General features: G+C 60.3%; 1 protein-coding gene across 1 annotated transcript in view; it reads right to left on the bottom strand.

Annotated features, from left to right (window-relative positions):
• The window catches only part of BCR (BCR activator of RhoGEF and GTPase), a 46,455-nt gene extending 27,139 nt beyond the window's left edge, over positions 1-19,316 (bottom strand). Inside the window, 3 exon segments of the mRNA XM_074290941.1 lie at positions 17,635-18,074; positions 18,076-18,116; positions 18,118-19,316. Of these exon segments, the coding sequence (XP_074147042.1) occupies positions 17,635-18,074; positions 18,076-18,116; positions 18,118-18,798 (1,162 nt within the window). The 5' untranslated portion in view covers positions 18,799-19,316.
• Between the last annotated feature and the right edge of the window lie 3,119 nt (positions 19,317-22,435).

The raw sequence follows: 22,435 nt of genomic DNA, 5'->3' as shown, positions 1-22,435 counted from the left end.
GCAGGGACAGGCGGCCACTGCCAGGCTCCCCTCCTTGGAGACAGCCAGGGCCCGGATTCCAGCCCAAGGGCCACTCTCTGCCAAGCCCAGGGATGAGCCTCGGATCTCTTCCTTCTGCCGCTTTCCACCTCAAGTACTTCCAGTGCCAGAGGCCGGGCAGCAGTCCATCTGGCCAGGTTCTGAACAGAAGGTCTGCAGGAGTGCCCAGGGCCCAGAGGGATCCCGCTCACCACCAACCCCGCCCGGCTCTGAACCGAGCAGGCCCAAAGCAGCAGGAAGAAAACTGCCAACTTAGGGGAGACTTTCATGTCAGGATCTCAAGCGATCACAACACGCGCTGATAAAGCTGGAAACCCCAGCCCAGCCCCCGAGGGCCAGGTACGCCCCCCCCCCAAGGACTGGCCATCGGGAAGGAGAGAGCGACAGAGATTGAGGCTGTGGCGGTGCTGAGAGATGTTGTGATAAAACTCACCGGGTGGAGGGATACACTCTTCTGAGCCAGCAAATGCTCTCTAGGTTTACAGACCCCGGGAAGGAGGGAGTGGAAGAAGCGTTGCTAGAACTCTTCTTATATGCCAGCCAATGCTGAGCCCATCACAATTTCAGCACTAGGAGACAGGTGTTATTTGGACCCCCATTTTACAGCTGAGGAAACTGAGACAGCAGGTAAAGGACTTATCCCTATCCAGGGATAACTAGGAAATGCCCGCGGCAAGACTCCAGCACTTCTGACTCCAGGCCCAGCTCTCTGGTGCCACCAGCTGTCACTAGCCAATTCAATTAGGCTCCCCTGAGGTACCAGGTTTCTACCTGTTCCTCTGCTGCACAGTAACTCTAATGAGCTTGTCGTTGTCCTCAGGGCTACCTGGGTCAAGGACTCTCCACCTAGCTTACTTACCCTGGTCAAAATGGCTCCAATAAGGACAGACTAAACCCTGGTGTCTCTGAGAGAACAAGAGTCCAGGCAGGGCAGTGCTTTTAGGTGCTCTCCTGGAACACAGGTGGGAAGCGGGCTCAAGTCACATCGGGGCTGGGCTCGAGCCAGCTTAGGCCCACAGGCTGAACTTTGGACCTTAGTATTTGCCCAGCAGCTGGTCCGACTATCTCAGTGATCCCACACTAGGAGACCCACCTCCTTGGTAATGCTTCACTCCAGGCCCCCACCCTCCTGAGGCTGTTGAGACCACAACACCCAGAGCTGGCTCTGGGGGCAGAGTTCCCTCGACTAACCCTGCTCTCAGGTCTGCCCCTGCCACAAGCAAAGCAGCATCTTCCTCTCCCCAAAATACGCAACCGCCTTCAAAAATCTCTTGGCCGGGCTAAACATCCCCAGTGATTTTTTTCTCTTATAATTAGATCCCCTTTTTAAAACCAAACTCATTGTCTTTTCCTCTAAACCACAGTATGTGTGTTTACATGGGCACATGCCTTCTCTTAATCCCTTGGCTCCCAATCTAAGGGAAATCCCAGGCTCTTGGCTCTCACCTCATCAAAAAAGGTGCCAAGGCCTATTGATTTCACCTGGCATCTCAGGTGAATTTCACCTTTCCTCCATCTCTGGTCAGTTTCACCTCTCCCACGATCTCTGATCAATTGCACCTCTTTCACCATCTCTGGTCAATTTCGCCTTTCCCCCCATCTCTGGTCAATTTCACCTTTCCCCCCATCTCTGGTCAATTTCACCTTTCCTCCATCTCTGGTCAGTTTCACCTCTCCCACCATCTCTGGTCGATTTTACTTCTGCCACTATGGCATTTTCCAAGTACACACTTCTCCCTTCTGATCCTACCCTACCCTGGTGCAGACCCTCATCAGCTCACTATAGCAATAGCTGCTAGGGGCAGGGGTCTGTTGATGTCAAATCTCTCCCCACTTCTGTCCATTCTCCATTCAGATATCAAAGTGATTTTCCTAAAGTTTAGGTTTGGTCACATCACCCCTTACTCTATAATCTGCAGTGGCTCCCTATGGGTTCCAGGAACAAATACAAAATGCTATCTGGCATTCAAAGCCTTTCATAATTCAGTCCCTTCCTCCCTCTACCTCCCATCCTCTACAACTCAACGGCTTCCTGACTGTTCCTCACAGACAATCTCCCCTCCCAAGCCTTGCCTCTGCACTGGCAGTCCCCATGCCGAGAATACTCCAGCTCCTCACTTCTATAGGAGGCTAGTCTAGGTCCTCATTTTCCTGGCTTTAGGACTCAGGCCAAAGTCCTTTTCTTCCAGGACTCTTTTATGTCTCTACTCTGAGTCACCCCTCCCCAAACACACCCACACCCACTTGTTCCTTTCCTCTGGTGAGCATCCTCAGTTAATCCTGCCTGCATCTTGTTTGTCTATAGCTGTTGGCATGTGGTCATCTCCATTAGATCTTGAGCTCCTTGAGGGCGGGGATAATGCACCTGCTTTGTGCCTGACACACAGTAAGTGCCTAATAAATGCCTGCTGACTGACCAACAGTAAAGAAGTTCTGGTAAGAAATTTCTTCTCCCAGGGCAAGTTAGCAATGTCCAGAGAGCTGCCCAGGACACTGAGGAGTTAAGTCCCTTGCCCAGAACAATAACAGGAACAGCTAGCCTTTGAGGTTTGCCAAGTGCTTGAACTATATTATCTCACTTGATTCTCACGGTGACCCCCTAGATGGGTCCCTGTCCTCTCTCCCATTTTACAGACAAGAACACTGAGACTCGGAGAGGTCAGACATCTGCTAAGGATGGAGCAGGGGCAGGACTCCATCTTATCCTGTTTTGTTCCCAAAGTGGCCCCAGATGCTCCAGGGGAGGCTGCCAAGAGGGTCAGAAAACAGTCTGTTCCCCACCAGCCACCGCCTCCCCTTGTCCTGCATGTTTGGCTGGGAGGCGGCCTCCTGGCTGTGCAGGATCCGTCCCCTGGCTCTAGGGGCAGTTGCCGCCCACCTTAGCAGGCCTAATCCTCTACACACATGATCTCAGTGGATCCAAACAAGCCCGTCTGTGGAGCGGGTGAGTCAGGCTTTATTATTTCCGCTTTCAATTGAGGGAAATGAGGCCACCAGATTAAGTGACGTGTCCAGGGCTGCCCAGCTAAGACTGAACTTCCTGACGTCCAGACCGGGTGGTCTAACCACCGGGCCATCCAGCTGCCCCTTGTTTCTGGTGTCCTGAGCGGGACGGGTGGCCGGAGCTGAGAGCAGTTTGTTTGGTGGAGACCAGTGAGCTTTCAGTGTCTGGGAGAGTTCAAGAACTCCTTAGGAAGGAAGGGGTAGATTAATGGACACGTGACAAGAATAAACATTTACGGGGCCCTTTGCAAAGCACCATCTAGGGCGAGTCATTTAACCAGTGACCCCAAAGAGACCCCGAAGCATCTGCAGGAGGTGCAGTCCCAGGCAGGCCGGGACCTCCCCTCTGGCAGGGATTAAAGTGGGGCTTGGGGAGAAAATTCTTGTGGAGGCCAGATGATGAAAGGGCCCCTGGGGCTCTGTCCTATTTAACACCTGGGCCTGCCTCAGTTTCCTCATCTGTGGAATGGGGATAACAGCACAACCTCCCTGGGCTACCGTGAGATCGTATTTCTCTAGGATCACCGACTACTAAACGCCAAGCCTTGCCCTCGGGTACCAGGCCCCATCCAAATCCCCTGACGGCAGGATGAGAGGAGCAGTTAGGCGGCAACTTGAAAAAGAACCCGAGGGTCTGAGTAGACCACAAGCTCAGTGTCAGCGGGACCAGAAGGGCTGATATGAGCCCGCTGATCCCAGGTGCCCCGAGAAGCCCAGCCCCCCAGAGCAGAGGATCCCACCGACTTGGGCCCGCCCAGACAGACTGGGGTCCAGCCGAAAGCCAAAGCTTGAGAAAAACAGTGTCTGAGGAGAGTGGCCCGCCCAGGAAAGGGGAGGGGAAAGCCTCCTGGGAACAAGGGATTCCCGCTCTGCGGGACAGCCTTGGGAGAGTGGGGGGCCCCAGCAGCCTGGCTGGCTCCCGAGAGCCCCCCACCTCCTACGGTCCCCGTGGGCCTTTTCTAGCCCCCAGATTTCAGCCCCTTGGCCTCTGGATCCTCCCCCAGGCACCAAGGGGGGAGGGACACCCAGGACTTCGGAAGGACAAGACTTAGGAACTGGTCCTGTCCTGGGACCCTCCCTCTCCCCGCCCCAGCCACAACCTCCTCAGGAGAGCTTCAGACCCGGCCCTGGCCGCCCCGCACCTTCTCTGCCCAGGCCCCCGACCAGCCCTTGCCTCCCTTGGCTCTCCCATGTCCTTGCCCAGAGCTCCCCCCCACCAACTACTTCTGCATCTGTGAAATGGGCCCCTGGGCAACCCTCCCTCTTTCCCCAAGGCAGGACACAGGCAGCTGGGGGGGCAGGGCAGGGTCCATCCCTCTGAGCCGGTGGCGACCAGGGAAGCTGGGAGCTGAGCCAGCTCCAACCGGGCCTGTGGGAGGGTGACTCCGGCCCCGGGGGCTCCTGGGCTGTTCCCAGGGACCAGAGCGGAGGCGACAAGGGCTGCTCCCGCCCACCGGCCCCCAGGCACCCGGCCCGACATGAGCAGCTGGCCCAGTTCCAGGCTCCAAGAAAGGCTTTCATCTCTCAGTTTTCCCAGCAGTGAAATGGGATAATGATCTCCTCTGCACCATGTCAGGCCTCCGGGAGAGGAGCAGGTCCCCACCCTGAGAGGTGAGAACCAGTCCCCTGCCACCCGGGTCCTGCCCACCCTCCCGGGCACCGTGCAGGGAGGAGGCCTTGCCAGGCCAGGAGCCTCTCGGGGGCACTGTCCCCGGCACCGCCAGGTCCCCAGCCCGCCAGACCCTCTTTTGGCCAGAGGCTGATCCACTGCCCAGGCAGAGCTCTCTGGGGCAGCAAGGGACGGGGGATGGCAGGTCCCGGGCTCTGGGGTGGGCGGAGGGGGAGGACGGGACTTCCCCCCAAGGCCAAGGTAACACCCTGCGTCATCTGACTGAGGAAGAGCCGTGGGCCCCAGAGGACCGCTGCACAAATCTCAGGCCCTAAAGCTGCAGCAGGCCGCCCAGAACTGGCTAGAGATCTCCCACCCAGGCCTTGATCCTAATGGTCACCTTCCTAAAACTCAATTTTGTCCTGGACCCTCCTGCCCTCCACCCGTGCATTTCCCTCCCCTCTCTCCCCCAGTGGGAAACTGAGGCTTGGAAAAGGAAGTTGGGAAACAGGCAGTGAGGGGCACGGGAGGAAAGCAGGGGAGGAGGGAGGGCCCCGTTCCCCAGGGGCTCTCCCCACCTGTACCCCCCAGGATGCCCAATTACCCCAGTGGGAAATTTAAGCCCCCCGCTTGGGGGGCCCCCTTTCCGCCAGCCCAGGACCCGCTTTCCTGTCATTCCCGGCCCCGTGAGGAGGCGAACAACAGGACGAAGGTTAGCGTAAGAACTTCCATCTGCCGGGGAAAGCGGGCCTCGAGCCACTGGCCCCCGGAGTCCAGCCACGGGGTCAGGGAGACCTCGGGCTCTTCCCCTGGCTGTGCTCCCCTCCCTGGGGGGGACTCCTTCCTGAGGTTTCCCGGCAGCCCCAGGCGCTGCTCCGACCGTGGCCACCTCTGCCAAGTCGAGGGAGCCGTGAGTCACGGGAGCCGTCAGGGATGGCGCCCGGAAGCCTCTGGAGCATGGGGAGAGCAGCCTAAAGGGAGCTGAAGGTCCGGGTGGGAGCCTCCAGAGGCTGGCTACCCTGGGGGGAAAACGCCCTGCCTGGCCCCAGCCAGCAGGGCTTCCCCAAGGCGAAATCTGGGCCCCCGGGTGGGTGTGGCCAGGACATGGCAGCCCTGGCACCCTGATGGGCAGAAGCAGCGACTACCCCCCCACGAGGGCGTGGGCCACAGGAGGCTCATTGCCCTCGGAGCCCCTGGGGGACGGGAGGGGTCCAATGGCTGAGTCAGACCAAAGGACTCGGAGAGGAAATCCCAAAATAATCACAAAGCTTCAGGCCTAACAACCTCCCCCTTTTCCATGTGGACATAAGGATCGGAAGCCCGAGGCAGGGAAAGGGGGTCCCGCCCCAGGGCAAGTGCCCAGGAAGGATGCCCTGGCTCCAGCCTCTGCCCGCCTTAGCTGCCGGACCAGATCCGGATGGCCCTGGAACCGTGAGCCTGCTGAGGGGGCCCACCCTCTGCCCGCCCGGGCCCCAAAGCCCCCAGTGTCCGGCTGCCACTGCTCACACAGCCAGGGCCCCCCCCGAGGGCAGGGCTCTGCCCTTTGTGTGTGCCCCCATGCTGGGCACAGAGCGATCACAGGGCTGGCGAGGGAGCGTACTCTGGGAGAATCCCCATAACCAGCAGACCAAAGGCCTGCTCACTGCCCCACTGCCCGCCAGCCTCCTGCTGCCCCCCGGCCTCCTGGTGCCCCTCCGTCCCACTGCCCCCAGCTTCCAAGAGAGCTTCTACCCAAAGGCCAGCCTAAGAAGGGCCTCGAAGGCCAGTCTTGAGCTCTGAGAAGCAACAGAAAGCCACTGGTCAGTCATCTTTGAGCTTCCGTGGCAGCTCAGAGAGGAAAGGTCAGCGAGGGGGCAACGGGAAGCAGGGAACCCGCTATGATGGCAGGGACCACCCTGTCATCAGCCCCGGAGGTCGGGAAGGCCCGGCAAACAGCCTGATGTGTTCTGGAGCAGTAACAGGCTTGATGCCACCCTGCCGGCCCCCCCAGAGGACCAAAGAGATCACCCGACTTCCACTCTGTGAGGCACATTCTTGGAGATCCCGGCCCAGCAAGCGCTCTGCCCGGCCCCCATGCGAGTCCTCCCAACTACCCAGTCTCCGAGGCCCGGGTGGCGCGGCCCACCTGTCGACAGCCATTCGAGGCGGCAGGAACGGCAGGAATGCTCTGCCAACCCGGCCAGGCCTGAGCTCACCCCCTGCCCTGTTGGCTCCAGCCTTTCCCGGGATTCCCTACCCAACAGCGACGAGATCAGGGGAGCAAGCGGGATAGATTGTGAGGACCCAAGACCCCGGAGTGCTGAGTGTGGCCTTGGGAACCCGGCGAAGATCCTGCCCAAGCTCCAGCTGAGCGACCCTAGACAAATCACTTTCCTTCTGAGCTATAAAACAAGCCTTGAGGTTCCTCCCAGCTGGAGATCCACCATCCCTTTGTAGCTGTCCAAGCTACTCCCATCACTTCCAGCTCCCTTTACTTCTTCTTCCTTTTTTTTTTTTTTTTTTTTGAGGCTGGGGCTAAGTGACTTCCCCAGGGTCACCCAGCTAGGAAGTGTTAAGTGTCTGAGACCAGATTTGAACTTGAGTCCTTTTGAATTCAGGGCTGGTGCTCTATCCACTGCGCCACCTAAGTGCCCCCTCCTTTTACTTCTAATATGCCCTCTGACCTTGGGGCGGGGCTTCATTCCCTCACACCAGCAATAACAGCTGCAGGGGGAGGTCTCAAGTCTCTCCCTGTTTCTGTCCGTCCAGGGTTCCCTTTCTCAAATTAGATGAATAACTAATTCCTGATAAGCAACATTTAAGCAACACTTACAAGCCTCTTTCATCTCCCCCATGCACAAGACTTTTTATTTTTTTTTTTTAAATAACAAAACTTGTTCAATCATATTGCTTTCAATCAAAATATTTTGAACCATTTCTGAAATTATACTGACGATAAGGGGATTTTTTTGGTCTTATTCACTATTTTTCAATAAGAATAAAGAAAATTTTTATCCTATTAAAATACAATTAAAATATAATTTTATTTTCACCTCATCCTTATTATAGTTGCTTTTGTACATATTGCTATAGTGTCAATACAGAAGGGCACATAGCTTGTTTATAAGTATACTAATATGTGTATGTGTGTGTATAGCTGTATGTAGATATAGATATATATATATAATCTAGCTAGATAGTTGGTGGGCAGGGTCAGAAGAGAGAAAAGGGCTACAGAGGGAAAATCCACCAGAGAAGCTAGAGAAGTAAAGTCTGCAACAAATGTAAGAGGTGATACTGACAAGAAAACCTGCTCTGGAGGGGAAACGGACAAGAGATGCTCTGGAGGTGAAAGCAACGAGAGATGCTCTGGAGAGTTATTTAGCCAATTCTTCCTGTGCAACAAGAAATTCGGTTCTGCACACATAGGTTGTATCTAGGATATACTATAACACATTTTACATGTATGGGACTGTCTCCATCTAGGGGAGGGGGTGGAGGGAAGTAGAGGAAAATTCGGAACAGAAGTGAGTGCAAGGGATAATGTTGTAAAAAATTACTCATGTATATATACTGTCAAAAAAAAGTTGTAATTATAAAACTAAAAAAAAAAAAGATCTAAAAAAAAGGATGCTCTGGAGGTGAAACAAAGAAGAGATACTCTAGAGTGAAAGCGACAAGAGATGCTCTGGAGGATTATTTTTACCTTCTGAATCCAATTCTTCCTATGCAACAAGAAATTTGGTTCTGCACACATATATTGTATCTAGGATATACTATAACATACTTAACATGTGTATAAGACTGCCTGCCATCTAGGGGAGGGGATGGAGGGAGGGAAGGGAAAAATCGGAACAGAAGTAAATGCAAGGGATAATGTTGTAAAAAATTACCCATGCATATGTACCGTCAATAAAAAGTTATAATTATAAAATAAAAATAAAATAAAATAATTTTTTTTTTTAAAGAGATGCTCTGGAGTGAAAGCAACAAGATATGCTCTGGAGGTGAAACCAAGGAGAGATGCTCTGGGGGTGAAACCGACAAGAGCTGCTCTGGAGGTGAAACAGACAAGAGATGTGAAATCTACAGATGCGGCAAGGTGAAATCAATGGGCCTCTGCCCCATGTTGGATATTAAGTGAGAGTGAGGAATACAGGGTGGACAGAAGACCTCCTGTGGCAGACCCTGAGGGTCTGGGAGGACAAAGTGCCCCTCACTGGGGGAAAAGTAGAAGACAGGGAAGGTTTGGGTGTGAGGTTCAGGTAAGGAGCCCTGTCTGAGGCAGCTCCTTCTCAGGTTCCCGAAGCTCCTCCTCACTGGCCAGTCACCCAGAGCGCGTAGTCTGCCTTCAGGGGAGAGGGGAGGGGAATTTGCCCAGTGGCGTCTGCACATCTGGAATTGTGGGTCACAGTAACTGCCCTTGGGGGCCTGTTCCTGGTCTAGAAGGAGCAAGTTGGGATCATGGGGAAGAGGCCGCTAACATGGCAGATGGGGCACGTCTGACCAGCACATTGGAGACCCCTTGATGAAAGGATAAAACATTCTAACAAAAGGCCATGCCTGGGTATGGCATTCAAGGCCCTCCACAAGACTCCTGCTTTGAGAACCAGGCTTCCAACTGAATATGCCGACTCTTCTATCCTCACCTACAGCCCAGGGCAGAATGTAAGTTCCTGGGGCAGGGACCATTTCCCTGAATGCCCTTCAGGGGCCTCCGGTCCAACCCAATCCGGATCTCAAATCCTTCTATAATAGATTTATAAACAGTTATGCTACCCCTGCTCAAAGATGACCAGGAAGGAAAGCCCTCCACCCCGAGGCAGCCCCTTCCACACTGGCACAACACACACAAGGAAGGCGTCATTCCTGGTGTCCAGCACGACCTGCCTCACTGCAACTTCCCCCATAGCTGCTCATTATCCCATCATCTGGGCCAAGCTGAGCACGGCTCTTCCCTCCTCCGGACCCTTGAAACCTCCCGGGCCGCCGTAGGCTTTATCGCAGAGAGACCCGCACAGAGCAACCTGCGAACCGATGTGGGCTGGATGGGATCCCAACCCGCCACAGGAGGGCAGTGCTCTGAGCCACGGCTGGCCGGGAAAATGCACGGAGATCATGGGCAAAAAAAAGGATCAGGCGCCCAGCCCAGCCTGCCCCCCACAGCGGAGCCTAGCCCTTCCAGCTTCACCCTGGGGAGAGGAAGAGGGAGAGGGAGAGGGAGACAGAGAGACAGAGGAGGAGGAAAGGAGGAAGAGAGGGAAAGAGGAGAGGGAAAGAGGAGAAGAGGGAGGGGGTAGGAGGAGAGAGGGAGGGCTAAGCTTTCCTTTCTGTCCAGAGCACTGGCCCCTGTGCTGAGGCAAAGAGGTCCGAGAGGGCCCAGGGGATGACCAAAAGGGCAGACGGGCACCACGTGGAGGGTGGACAGCAGCTTGGGCAAAGCCCCGGAGGTGGGGGCAGGAGGAAGGGACAGAACGAGGAGCCAGGCTCTGCCCGCCTGGGTGCCCAGCTGCCTGGGGCTGCTGGGGGAGGGGGTGCCGGAGCTATCAGCGCAGGGCGGCTCCCGAGCCGGGCTCACCGACAGGCATTCCTCAGGACCGGTCTTTCCAGAATCTCGGGCCTTCCCCTCAGACGGGCCGTCGATTGGGCCTGGAGGGGCCTGGGAGAGCCCGGGCTGGATGGCTCAGGGCCAGACTGCCGAGGGAGGCCGACGTGGACCAGAAAGGTCAGGGTGGGCCGGGATGTCGCAGGGCGAGGCTCGCCCCTGAGCCGTGGGCCGAGGGCAGGGAGACGGTCACCGGGAGGCGGCGGGCGCTGGCACCGCCCCTGCTATCCTGAGCTCCAGACACACAGGGCAAAAACCAGGCCGCCCAAAGGGGCCAGGACACGATGGCGGGGCAGTGGGGGCGGCCAGAGTGGCCACTTACGGCTCCTGGGCGGGGCAGCCAACTGGAGGCCCCGGGGGTATCGGGCAGCCCGGCTCTGCTCCTCCTCACTGCCCCAAGGTGCAGAAGCAGACCGGGGCCCAGGGGCAGGGGCCGGAGCTGAGGTGGGAGGGAGACGGCCAGCACTGGGGAGCACGGCCTCCAGGGGCGCCCCCGCCCCATCCTGGCCAACAAACAGGCACCTGGAGGGCAGGCCCATGGGAGCCCCAGCCGTCACATGTGGAACCCTGGACAGCTCAGACCGTTCTCTCTTTGGCCATGTCTCCGCGCGCTGACCGGAGGCCTCGTTCTGAACCAAGGTGTCCGTCCTTGGGTGGGGTGGCCACAGGGGGCAGGACGTGTTGGGCAACCCCCGGGCCCATGGGAGCGGCTCTCCGGCCGGCAAACATCCTCAAACCAGCCTTGGCTTGGTCGGGGCCAGGAGGCTCCGGTAACCTCCCGGGAACCTTCCCCCCACGCTGCCCGGGGGATGCTCCCGGAGTCAGGGGTGAGCTCTGGCCAGGGCCCAGAAAAGCAGCTGGTGGCCAGCAACCGTGGTCGGCGCCCGGCTCTAGCGGCCCTCAGAGTCTAGCTGTGCCACGGGCACCTTCCATTCTCTAGCCCCTCGCACCCTATCCTTCTCTCTCTCCCCCCACTGGGCCTTACAGCCACACTGGGGCCCGAAGGAACTACAGCATCTCAGCTCTGGGCCAGGGTTAGATGCCTATCTCTAGGTCCTAGCGCCTAGACGATGGGCCAACGAGCACTTATGGAGCACTAATCCAGCACCAATGAGCAATGATGGAGCACCTCCTGTATACCTGGCACTGGTGAGCACTGATGGAGCACTTCTTGTGTACCAGCACCAATGAGCACTTCTTATGTACCCAGCATTGATGGAGCACTTCTTGTGTACCGGCACCAATGAGCACTGATGGAGTACTTCCTGTATACCTGGCACTGATGAGCACTTATGGAGCACCTCCTGGGTACCCGACACCAGTGAGTACTTCTTGTGTACCCAGCACTGATGAGCACTGATGGAGCACTTCCTGTGTACTCAGCACTGATGAAGCACTTCTTGTGTACCCAGCACTGATGAGCACTGATGGAGCACTTCCTGGATATCTGGCACTGATGAGCACTCATGGAGCACTTCTTGTGTACCCAGCACTGATGAGCACTGATGGAGCACCTCCTGGGTACTTGGTACTGATGAGCACTTCCTGGATACCCAGCACTGCTGGAGCACTTCCTGTATACCTGGCACTGATGAGCACTGATGGAGCACCTCCTGGGTACCCGACACCGGTGAGTACTTCTTGTGTACCCAGCACTGATGAGCACTGATGGAGCACCTCCTGGGTACCTGGTACTGATGAGCACTTCCTGGATACACAGCACTGATGGAGCACTTCTTGTGTACCCAGCACTGATGAGCACTGATGGAGCACTTCCTGGATATCTGGCACTGATGAGCACTCATGGAGCACTTCTTGTGTACCCAGCACTGATGAGCACTGATGGAGCACTTCCTGTATACTCAGCACTGATGAGCACTGATGGAGCACCTCCTGGGTACCTGGTACTGATGAGCACTTCCTGGATACACAGCACTGATGGAGCACTTCTTGTGTACCCAGCACTGAAGAGCACTGATGGAGCACTTCCTGGATATCTGGCACTGATGAGCACTCATGGAGCACTTCTTGTGTACCCAGCACTGATGAGCACTGATGGAGCACTTCTTGTGTACCCAGCACTGATGGAGCACCTCCTGGGTACCTGGTACTGATGAGCACTTCCTGGATACACAGCACTGATGGAGCACTTCTTGTGTACCCAGCACTGATGAGCACTGATGGAGCACTTCCTGTATACTCAGCACTGATGAGCACTGATGGAGCACCTCCTGGGTACCTGGTACTGATGAGCACTTCCTGAATACACAGCACTGATGGAGCACTTCTTGTGTACCCAGCACTGAAGAACACTGATGGAACACTTCCTGGAATCTGGCACTGATGAGCACTCATGGAGCACTTCTTGTGTACCCAGCACTGATAAGCACTGATGGAGCACTTCCTGTGTACTCAGCACTGATGAGCACTTCCTGGATACACAGCACTGATGGAGCACTTCTTGTGTACCCAGCACTGATGAGCACTGATGGAGCACCTTTTGTGTATCTGGCACCAATGAGCACTGATAGAGCATTTCCTGAATACCTGGCATTGATGAACACTTCTTGTGTACCCCTGCACTGATGGAGCACTTCCTTTGTACACAGCACTCATGAGCACTTCCTGAACACACAGCACTGATGGAGCACTTCTTGTGTACCCAGCACTGATGAGCACTGATGAAGCATTTCCTGTGTACCTGGCACCATTGAGCACTTCCTGGATACACAGCACTGATGGAGCACTTCTTGTGTACCCAGCACTGATGAGCACTGATGGAGCACTTCCTGTATACTCAGCACTGATGAGCACTGATGGAGCACTTCTTGTGTACCCAGCACTGATGAGCACTGATGGAGCATTTCCTTTGTACCTGGCACCATTGAGCACTTCCTAGATACACAGCACTCATGGAGCACTTCTTGTGTACCCAGCACTGATGAGCACTTCCTGGATACACAGCATTCATGGAGCACTTCTTGTGTACCCAGCACTGATGAGCACTTCCTGGATACACAGCACTGATGGAGCACTTCTTGTGTACCCAGCACTGATGAGCACTGATGGAGCACCTTCTGTGTATCTGGCACCAATGAGCACTGATAGAGCATTTCCTGAATACCTGGCATTGATGAACACTTCTTGTGTACCCCTGCACTGATGGAGCACTTCCTTTGTATACAGCACTCATGAGCACTTCCTGAACACACAGCACTGATGGAGCATTTCCTGTGTACCTGGCACCATTGAGCACTTCCTGGATACACAGCACTGATGGAGCACTTCTTGTGTACCCAGCACTGATGAGCACTGATGGAGCACCTCCTGTGTATCTGGCACCAATGAGCACTGATAGAGCATTTCCTGAATACCTGGCATTGATGAACACTTCTTGTGTACCCCTGCACTGATGGAGCACTTCCTGTGTACCCAGCACTGATGAGCACTGATGGAGCACCTCCTGTGTACCTGACACCAATGAGCACTGATAGAGCACTTCCTGAGTACCTGGCACCATTGAGCACTTCCTGGATACACAGCACTGATGGAGCACTTCTTGTGTACCCAGCACTGATGAGCACTGATGGAGCACCTCCTGTGTATCTGGCACCAATGAGCACTGATAAAGCATTTCCTGAATACCTGGCATTGATGAACACTTCTTGTGTACCCCTGCACTGATGGAGCACTTCCTGTGTACCCAGCACTGATGAGCACTGATGGAGCACCTCCTGTGTACCTGACACCAATGAGCACTGATAGAGCACTTCCTGAGTACCTGGCACCAAGAAGCACCTACAGAATGCCTCATTGCTCTCTGGCCAAGGCCACAGAGCGATCATGGCAGTGCTCTATGGGGTGAGTCCAGGGCCCATTTCCTGCCAGCCCAAGAACTCTCCAAAGCGGCCCTCAGGGACTTCCTCTGCCTCCAGGCTGGCCCGGTAACTCTCCCGCCCTCCAATTCCACTAGACAGACCAAGAACCATCCCTAGAGACAGCCCTTTCCGGGCTGCTCTCGGGTGTCCGGCTGGCAGGCCGTTCCTGGGGGGCCCGGCCGCCATCCCCAGCGGGGGTCTGCCTGCAGTGACGCAGCCGCCGGCTCTTTGCGGGGGTCCTTGCCGCCCATGGACAGCGGGGCAGCTCTGGGAGACCCTCCTCGGCCTGGGAGGAGGTAGGCCGCCTTTCTCGAGCAAAGGCCCTCTGCCTACTTCGGAGATGGAGCCGGGCTCGGGGATCCTCCTATTGGGGGGCTGGGACCCCACTTCCAAGGAGGGCATGTGTTTGTTCTGCCCCCAGGGTTCTTGGGGGGGTGCCACAGGAGTCTTCCCAGGGGAGCCCCCAGCCCTGTGCCCCCGGAGGATCCACCAACGTCCAGGAAGCGTTTCAGGCTCCGGAACAAATGTGCAGTGCACCCAGTTACCTTAGGGGCCTTTCGAGAATCTGCACTCCCACAAACTGAAGGCCCCCGCTAAGCCAGCGCGAGGGACACAAACACAAGTGACAATTGTCACATTCATCAGTGAGGGGCCAGACCCAAACCGACGCCTCCCCGCACGGACCAGGAACCATCATGCCTGACACCCGGCGGAGCGATCCAAGCCAGCCCCGAGGCCCCAGAGGAAAGTTGGGGTGCCCCCAGATCCCAGAGGTCAGGACCACTTGCTATCAGATAAAGAGCGCCTCAAAGCTAATGGGGGGGGGGCCAGGGGAGGATGAGTTCTGGAGGCGCTCCTGGGCCCTCCAGGTAGAGGCGGGACTGTGAGAAGAGAAAGATAGGGAGAGACAGGAGCCCACGAGAGCCCCCCAAGAGAGGGCAGGAGAGGTGGGGCCCTGGGGGAGAACCCCAGACCTAGAACCATCATAGAACTGGGGCAGGGGGAGAACCCCAGACCAACCACTGTCACAGAACCCAGGAGAGGGGGTCCCTCTGTTCATTGGGTAACAAAGGCAAAGCAAGGCTCGGGTCCGGCCCAGCCGTGGGTGTGGGGCCCGAGCAGCCTGGCAAGGGGTACCCACCACACACCATCCTCGCCTACTGGTGGCCTGAGGCCCAAAGAACCGGGAAGCCCCCCCAGGCCGGACCCCCATGGCCTCCAAATGCTCACTCGGGGGCTTCTTGTCCCCCCCCCCAAGTCTCACAAACCTCCCAGGAACCAGGAGAGCTGCTCTGGGGTACAGGGAGGGGGAAGGGCCTTAAGAGCTGTGGAGGGCGGCTCGGGAGAACAAACACCCCCAGATCCTCCGCCAGCCCTCGCCTACCATGGGCTCCTCCCCCCACGGCTGTCAAGGGGAGCTTTGGGGAGGTCGTGGGACTCGGGGCTTTTCCCTCAGAAACACCGACGTGGCCCAGGAGCGGAGCCCCTCGCTGCCTGCCCTCCTTGCCCTCCTGCTGCCCCCCTCGCCCCCAGGCTGCCTGCCCTCCTTGCCCTCCTGCTGCCCCCCTCGCCCCCAGGCTGCCTGCCTTGCCTTCCTGCCCACCCACCTGCCTCACCTGCGGGCTGCCTGCCGCCCACCCGCCTCCCTTGGCAGATCCCTGCCCTAGGATGACAAAGGATGACGGGCCGGGGCGGGGAGCCGGGGGCTAAGGTGACTCAGCCCTTGCTCACAGTCGGCCGCTCCGTCCTTCCCCCCTGACCCCAGGCCGAGCCCCCCAGGGCAGCCTGCTGGCGCCCATCAACTCCACGCTGCCTGCAGCCCCCATGGAAGGCATGGCCCGGAGGCACAGGGGAAGCCGCGGGGACCCTCCGGCCTTGCACGCCCGAGCTTGCCCGCTCCTCGGGACCCAGGCCAAGGTCGAGGAAGAGAGCAGAGGCCGGCTCAGCCTGACAGGACCCTCTGCAGAGCCCCGCGGGCAGGCGTGGCTGGGGGGCACCCGGGCGCCCGCTTGGCCGTCGGGGTTCGCCTCCGGGTCAGTTTTCCTCATCTTTCTTTTTCTGAGGAATTTCGACAGGCCGCGGGCCCACAAGCGACCCCCAGAAAGCAGATGGCGAGCCTGGCTCCCCAACGGCAACGCCCCCCCACGGTGACACTGAGCCGAGGCTAAGAACCCTGGGACCCTCCAAGAGGGGGAGCACCAGTGAGCCGCCCAGCCCGCTTCCCGAGGAGGCGCAGATTTCCTGGCTGAGCCCCCGGGGGGGGAAGCTCGTGGCCAATCCCCCCCACCCCGCCACAGTCCTAAAACGTTGCCGACGATTGGGGTGGGATGGGTGGGGAAGGCTAGTCTTGGGAGGTGCAAGGGAGGTCCGGCTGGGCACAGACGGCTGCCCTGGAAGTCCAGAAACCCCGAGTTCAAACTCAGCCTCAAGCACTGGGGGGGGGGGCAGGGGAGGGGACTGCCTGCCTCAGTTTCCTCCTCTGACATGGGCATAATCCCAGCAGCACTCCCTCCCTCCCCTGGTTGTTGTGAGATCAAATGAGGGAGACAGTCCTAAGTAAGTGCCAGCCATTCCTCATTATTGTCAACAAACAACCCTGTCCGCCTTCCCAACAGCCCGTCTATCTGCTGGAGCATCCCGCTGGTCCACGGGCACTGCCCGCCTTCCCAGCAGCCCCAGGCAGGCAGGGAGCAGGCTGCCCATCCCGCTGGACCACGGGCACTGCCCGCCTTCCCAGCAGCCCCAGTCAGGGAGCAGGCTGCCCATCCCGCTGGTCCACGGGCACTGCCCGCCTTCCAGCAGCCCCAGTCAGGGAGCAGGCTGCCCATCCCGCTGGTCCACGGGCACTGCCCGCCTTCCCAGCAGCCCCAGGCAGGCAGGGAGCAGGCTGCCCATCCCGCTGGACCAACTGCAGAGGCAGAGCAGGGACAGTCCCAGTGGGGAGCTTTGGTGACCCTAAGCCCCGCCCCCTCCAGCCTCCCCTTGGGGAGCAGCCCTGCCCTCCCCCTGAATGGGCTTCAGAAATGGGGGGGTCCCCAGCCCCCCAGGCCTTGGCCCAAGCAGTTGGGGGGGAGGGGGCGGCCTGAGGGGGCCGGGAGTCACAGCCCCAGGTCCCTCCTCTGCTCGCCACCGGCTCCCGTGGCCCCTCCCCCTCGGGCCCCATCACCACAGCCCTAGGCCACCTGGGTTAAAAGGCCCGGAGGGGGCGGGGATTCGTGCCGGGCGGCCCGGACAAAGGCGGCTGGGGGTGGGGTGAGGGCCGGAGCCGCCCGCATCTCCCCAGAGAGGCTGCCCCCTCCCCCGGCTTGGCAGGGAAGGGGGGCGGGGCGGAGCCCAGAGCCGGAGATTACAGAGCAGCTTCTGCCGGCCCCCCCCCCCCAGTGGGCTGGGACCCCCTTCCCTGGGCCCCCTCTCTGTGCCGCCCCGCCCCCCCCCCCCGTGGTCCCACACTTCCCTGCTCTCTCGCCGCCGCCGGGCCCAGGCTCCCCGCCCCTGCCCGCCGCGCGCCCGCGGGTGCCCACCTGGCTCTCCGGGGAAAGCCCCCTCACGGGCGGCCGCGCCGTCGTCCCCGGGCCAGATCTGGCCGGTCCTCCGGACGCCCACGATGGTGGCTTCGGCCACCACCACCTGGCCCGGCCGGGGCCGCTTCTGCGCCTGGGGCGTCGGGGGGCTGCTGCTGTCCAGGGACTGCTGGGAGGTCTGCGACGGCGAGCGGCTCTTGCGGCGGTCCGAGTGGCCCCCGGCCGTGGGGCTGGGGCCCGACGAGAAGTCCTCCTCGCTGGACGTGAGGTTCTCGTTGGAGCTGCAGTCGGGGGTGTAGCCGCCGCCCGCGTCGTCGAAGGCGCGCGGGGAGTAGGAGCGGCGCGGCCAGGTCAGCGGCTTGGCGTGCTCGCGCCAGGCCGCGGCGCCCCGGCTCTCGTCGGCCGCGGGGCCGGGCGGGCCGTCGGCGGGCCGCGCGCCTCAGCAGGTTCTCGCGCAGGAAGCGCGGGTTCAGCTCGGCGTCCCTCGTAGTCGGCGGCGGCGGCGGCGGGGGGCTCCCAGCAGGCGGGCCGCGCGGCGGGGGCGGGGGGCTGGCCGCGGCGCCGCTCCTGCTGCATGGCCAGGCTGCCCAGGCCGCTGAGGCGCTCCGACACCTCCCTGTCGTTGACCTTCACCAGCCCGCGCTCCTGGTGGTACTCCACGTTCACGTAGAAGGGCTTGTCGTCGCCGCCGCCGCCGCCGCCGCCGCGGGCCCGCTCGAAGGTGGAGCGCAGGGCGGCCACGCTGGGCGGCTGGCCCCGGGCGCGCGCGCGGGGCGAGCCGTCGGCGGCCGGGGGCGTCCGCGGGGGCTGGCCGGGGCCCTGGCGCTCGGGGGGCGTCCGCGGGGGCGGCCCGGGGCCCTGGCGCTCGGGGGGCGTCCGCGGGGGCGGCCCGGGGCCCGGGGCGGGCTCGGCCGGGGCGGGCTCGGCCCCGGGGCAGCCCCAGCGCCGCCGGTCGTAGCTCTTCCTCTCCTTGGCCAGCAGCGTCTGCAGGTAGATCATGCGGAAGCGCTCCTGGTTGACCTCCAGCTCCAGCCTCCGGATGGACGCCTGGCAGCGCTGGAGCTCCTGCTCGATGGCGCTCACCGAGCCCAGCTCCATGCGGGGCGGCTCCGAGGCCGGGAACTGCGCCCGCCACGCCTCGGCGAAGCCCACGGGGTCCACCATGGCCGCGGGAGCCCCGGAGCCTCCCCCCGGCCGAGGCGGATCACCTGGGGGGAGGGGAGCCGGGCTCGGCTCACAGGCCCCCGGGGGGGACCCCCAGACCCTGGCCGGGCGGCTGAGGGGGCCGGGCCCCCATGGCCCCGCCCGCCAGCCTCGCGTCCGGACCTTCCCGGGGAACAATGCCCCCGGCCTGGGAGGCGGGGAGGGGGCCCTCCCGGTGGGGGGAGGGGGCCGCGGGAGGGGGAGGCGCGAGCTGGGAAAGGAGCCGGGCCGGGGACGGAGAGGAGGGGCTTCTCGGGGGAAGCCGGAGCCGACGGGAGGACCTGGCGGTGGGGGAGGGGGGAGCCTGGCGAGGGGCGGGGAGGAGGGGGCTCCTCCCGCTCCGGCTCCGGCTCCGGCTCCGGCTCCCTCGCTCGGCTCGGCTCGGGTCTGTCTGGATCTGTCTGGGGCTGGGTCGCGGCCCGGCTCTCTCAGCCTCTCCCGGTCCCGGCCCCAACCTCCACTGCCCGGTTCGGCCCCGCCCGCCTCCAGCGCAGGAAGGGGCGAGGCCACGGTGGGGCGGGGCTCTTAAAGGGGCCGAGGCTGCTGCGGCCGCCGCCTCTCCCTGGCAGCCCCGGCCCTTCCCCGGTGCAGATAGCGCCTCCTCCCTCCCCCGGGGCAGCGCTAGCTCCCCGGGGACCTCGGGGCCGGAGGAGTGGGCGGGGCGGGGACTCCGGAGGACCTCCCATTGGAACCGGAGCCCCTGGGATCTGGATGACGTAGAAAAGAAGCCGCTGGGAATGTCCTCGCCTCCCGGGGCTCCTCCAGGACCGCCCCGTTCTGTCCTTCAGCCCGTTAGAGGTTTTTGGTAGAGACAGGGGAGGCCTTTGCCTTTTTCTGCTCATTTTGCAGATGAGGAAACTGAGTCAAAAAGCGTGATACGACTTGTCCAGGGTCACCCAGCTAGTGTCTATTCACTGTGCTGACCTCTCTGCCCACCATCAGGAAGGACCCCCCACTGCTCCCCTGGGGGGAGCAGCCCGGCACCAGAAGGAGGGGACAGCCCGGGGAGCGAGGATCCCAGCGAGGAAGGTCCAGAACTGGGGGGTCCGCAGGGAGCTGGGGGGGTCCGCGGGGAGCTGGACCCTCCCTGCCCTCTGGCTAGGACAGAGGGCAGCAAGAGCCTTGTTAGAAACAAGACCCCAGACTCGGCCGCTGGATGTTTTACTGGCACAGGGAGAGATGGCGGCGCGGCCTTCATCCGGCTCCTGTTTGTAACCGCACCAGCCTGAAGAAGATGTGGAGGGAGGGCAGGCGAGGGGGGCAAGATGCAGAGCATTCCCCCCCCCCAGCTTTCTGCCCAACTTCCCCAGGCCCGGGGCAGGAAGCCCACATGGGCCCAGCAGGCCTGGAGATAGGCCCAGGAGGCCCCAGGGCGTGCAGCCCACATGGGCCCAGCAGGCCTGGAGATGGCCCAGGAGGCCCCAGGAGGCCCCAGGGCGTGCAGCCCACATGGGCGCAGCAGGCCTGGAGATGGGCCCAGGAGGCCCGGAGGCCCCTGAGGTGGGCCCAGGAGGCCCCAGGACGTGCAGCCCACATGGGCCCAGCAGGCCTGGAGAGAGGCCCAGGAGGCCTGGAGGCCCCGAGGGGGGTCCAGCAGACCCTGGGAGTGGGCCCAGCTCCTCCCGACAAGCCGGCAGCTTCCTGGGGCTGCTGGGAAGACCAGAAACAATTAGCTGAGCCATGGCATGACGCTTCAAAGTCCTGTGGTCAGGAATGGTGGGCGCCCGGGCACCTGCCCCAGAAACCCCTGCTCCTCTCAGTGCTCCTGGCCTGCCCTGCCCCCAGCCCTGGGTGCCTGCAGCATCTCCCCTGGGCTCACCTACCTCCTAACTTCCAGGGCTGGGTGGGGGAGGAAGCCGGGGGAGTTTTCCACATCGATGAACTCACTTTGCTTATTCACATCAGGATTCGGTTTTTCCATACATGGAGCCAAAATCTGCGCCAGCACCTTCCACCTCCTGTTCTAGATCCTGCCGGGGGGCGGGGGGGCGGGGGGGCGAGGGGGAAGGGGAATAGGATGAACAAGGTCTGTGGCTGTGTGGCTGTGGATGCAGGTTCCCAGCACCCCCCCACCCTGGGAAACCTGCCCAGAGCCTCGGGTCTGCTCCCCTGCCCTTGGGGGGGGGGTCGGGCTTCCTCTCTCTCCCCTCCTTCCTGAGGATTCACCATGGCCCTCCAGGACAAAAGAAATGGTCATCAGAGGAGGAGGAGGGAGAGGATAAGAGGAGGAGAAAAAGAAGGAAGAAAAGAAGAAAAGGAAAAGGAGGAAAGGGGGAAAGAGGAGGAAGAAAAAAGGAGATGAAAGAGGCGGAGGGAAGGAGAGGGAAGAAGAGGAAAAAGCCAAAGGGAGGAGGAGGAAAAGAAGGAAAGAGAAAGAGAAGAAGAAAAAAGAGGAGGAAAGGAAGAAAATAAAAAGGAGGAAGAAGAGAAAGAAAGAGGGAGGAGGAGAGGAGGGAGGTAGAAGAGTGGAAAAAAGGAAAGGGAGGAAGAGGAGGAAGAAAAATGGAGGAAGTGAAGGAAGAGGGAAAAGGAGGAAAAGAAAGGGAAAAGGGGAAGAAAGAGGAAGAAAAAAGAGAAGGGGAAGAAAAAGAAGGGAAAGAAGGAAGGGAAGAAGAAAAGGAGGAGAAAGGGAAAAATGAAAGAAAAAGAAAGGAGGAGGAAAGGAAAAGAGAAGGAGGAGAGGGAAGAAGAGAAGGAAGAGGAGGAAAAGATAAAGGAAGGGAAGGGGGAGGAGAAGGAGGCAGGGGAGGAGGGAGGGGAAAGCGGGGCAGGGAAGGCAGATGCCCCTCTGGGGGACTGGAGCCCCTCAGGCCCCTGACATCCAGGCTCGCCCCTCTCTTCTAGACTGGGGTCGGGGGCTCAGGCCCTGAAGATGGCGGAGCCTGCCAGCCCTGGCGAGTCATTCGCCATCTTTCTCTGGTGCCAGGGGTGCCAGGACTGGGGAGGAGGGGCGTAACCAAGCATGGGACAGAGGGGAGCACCCCCAGAAGCCCCAGCTTCCTGGTCCAGGTCCCGGGCATCCAGGAAGGGAGGACGAAGGCCTTCAGGCCTCCCCCCCTTCCAAATTACAGGCAAGCCAAACCCTTGGCCCAGCAGCCCCCAAGGCCTTGCCCAGTGGAGCTGCCCTCCTCCGGGCCAATAGCAGCTGGCACTCGGCTTCCCTGGAGCCTTCCCTTTTGGAGGCAGCTGCCCGCAGCTGATGCAGGGGCAGACTCCCAGCTGGGCGGCATGGAGCCTCCCCGGGCTCTGTGGGCCTGGCTGGGCAGCCCAGAGCCGCCAGCCTCCACTGGGCCAGCAAGGGAGCCATCTTCCTCAGCCCTCCCCCATCCTTTGTGGACTGAGCTGTGGTCCAGCCCCCTCCCCTCCTCCAGGCAGGCACCAGTCATGTGACCAAGCCCTCTGTCTCTCAGGCTAAGGGAGGAGTGGTAGCTCCCTGGCTGGCCAGGGACTTGGGTGGGGGGGGAGAGAAGCAGGGAGAAGGCTCCTGTGCCCACCCTAGGAAGGCCTGCCAGTGGCTGGCTGCCGGGGGGGGGGGCAGCTGCCAGGGGGGCCTTGTATTGGCTCTGTCTGCCAGCCCATCCTTGCTGGCAGCTCAGCT

This window comes from Sminthopsis crassicaudata, chromosome 1 (genome assembly GCF_048593235.1).
Source record: "Sminthopsis crassicaudata isolate SCR6 chromosome 1, ASM4859323v1, whole genome shotgun sequence".
In the NCBI taxonomy this organism is placed as follows: domain Eukaryota; kingdom Metazoa; phylum Chordata; class Mammalia; order Dasyuromorphia; family Dasyuridae; genus Sminthopsis; species Sminthopsis crassicaudata.
Note: the sequence above shows the minus strand (reverse complement) of the source record. Positions and strands in the feature narration are given on the sequence as shown.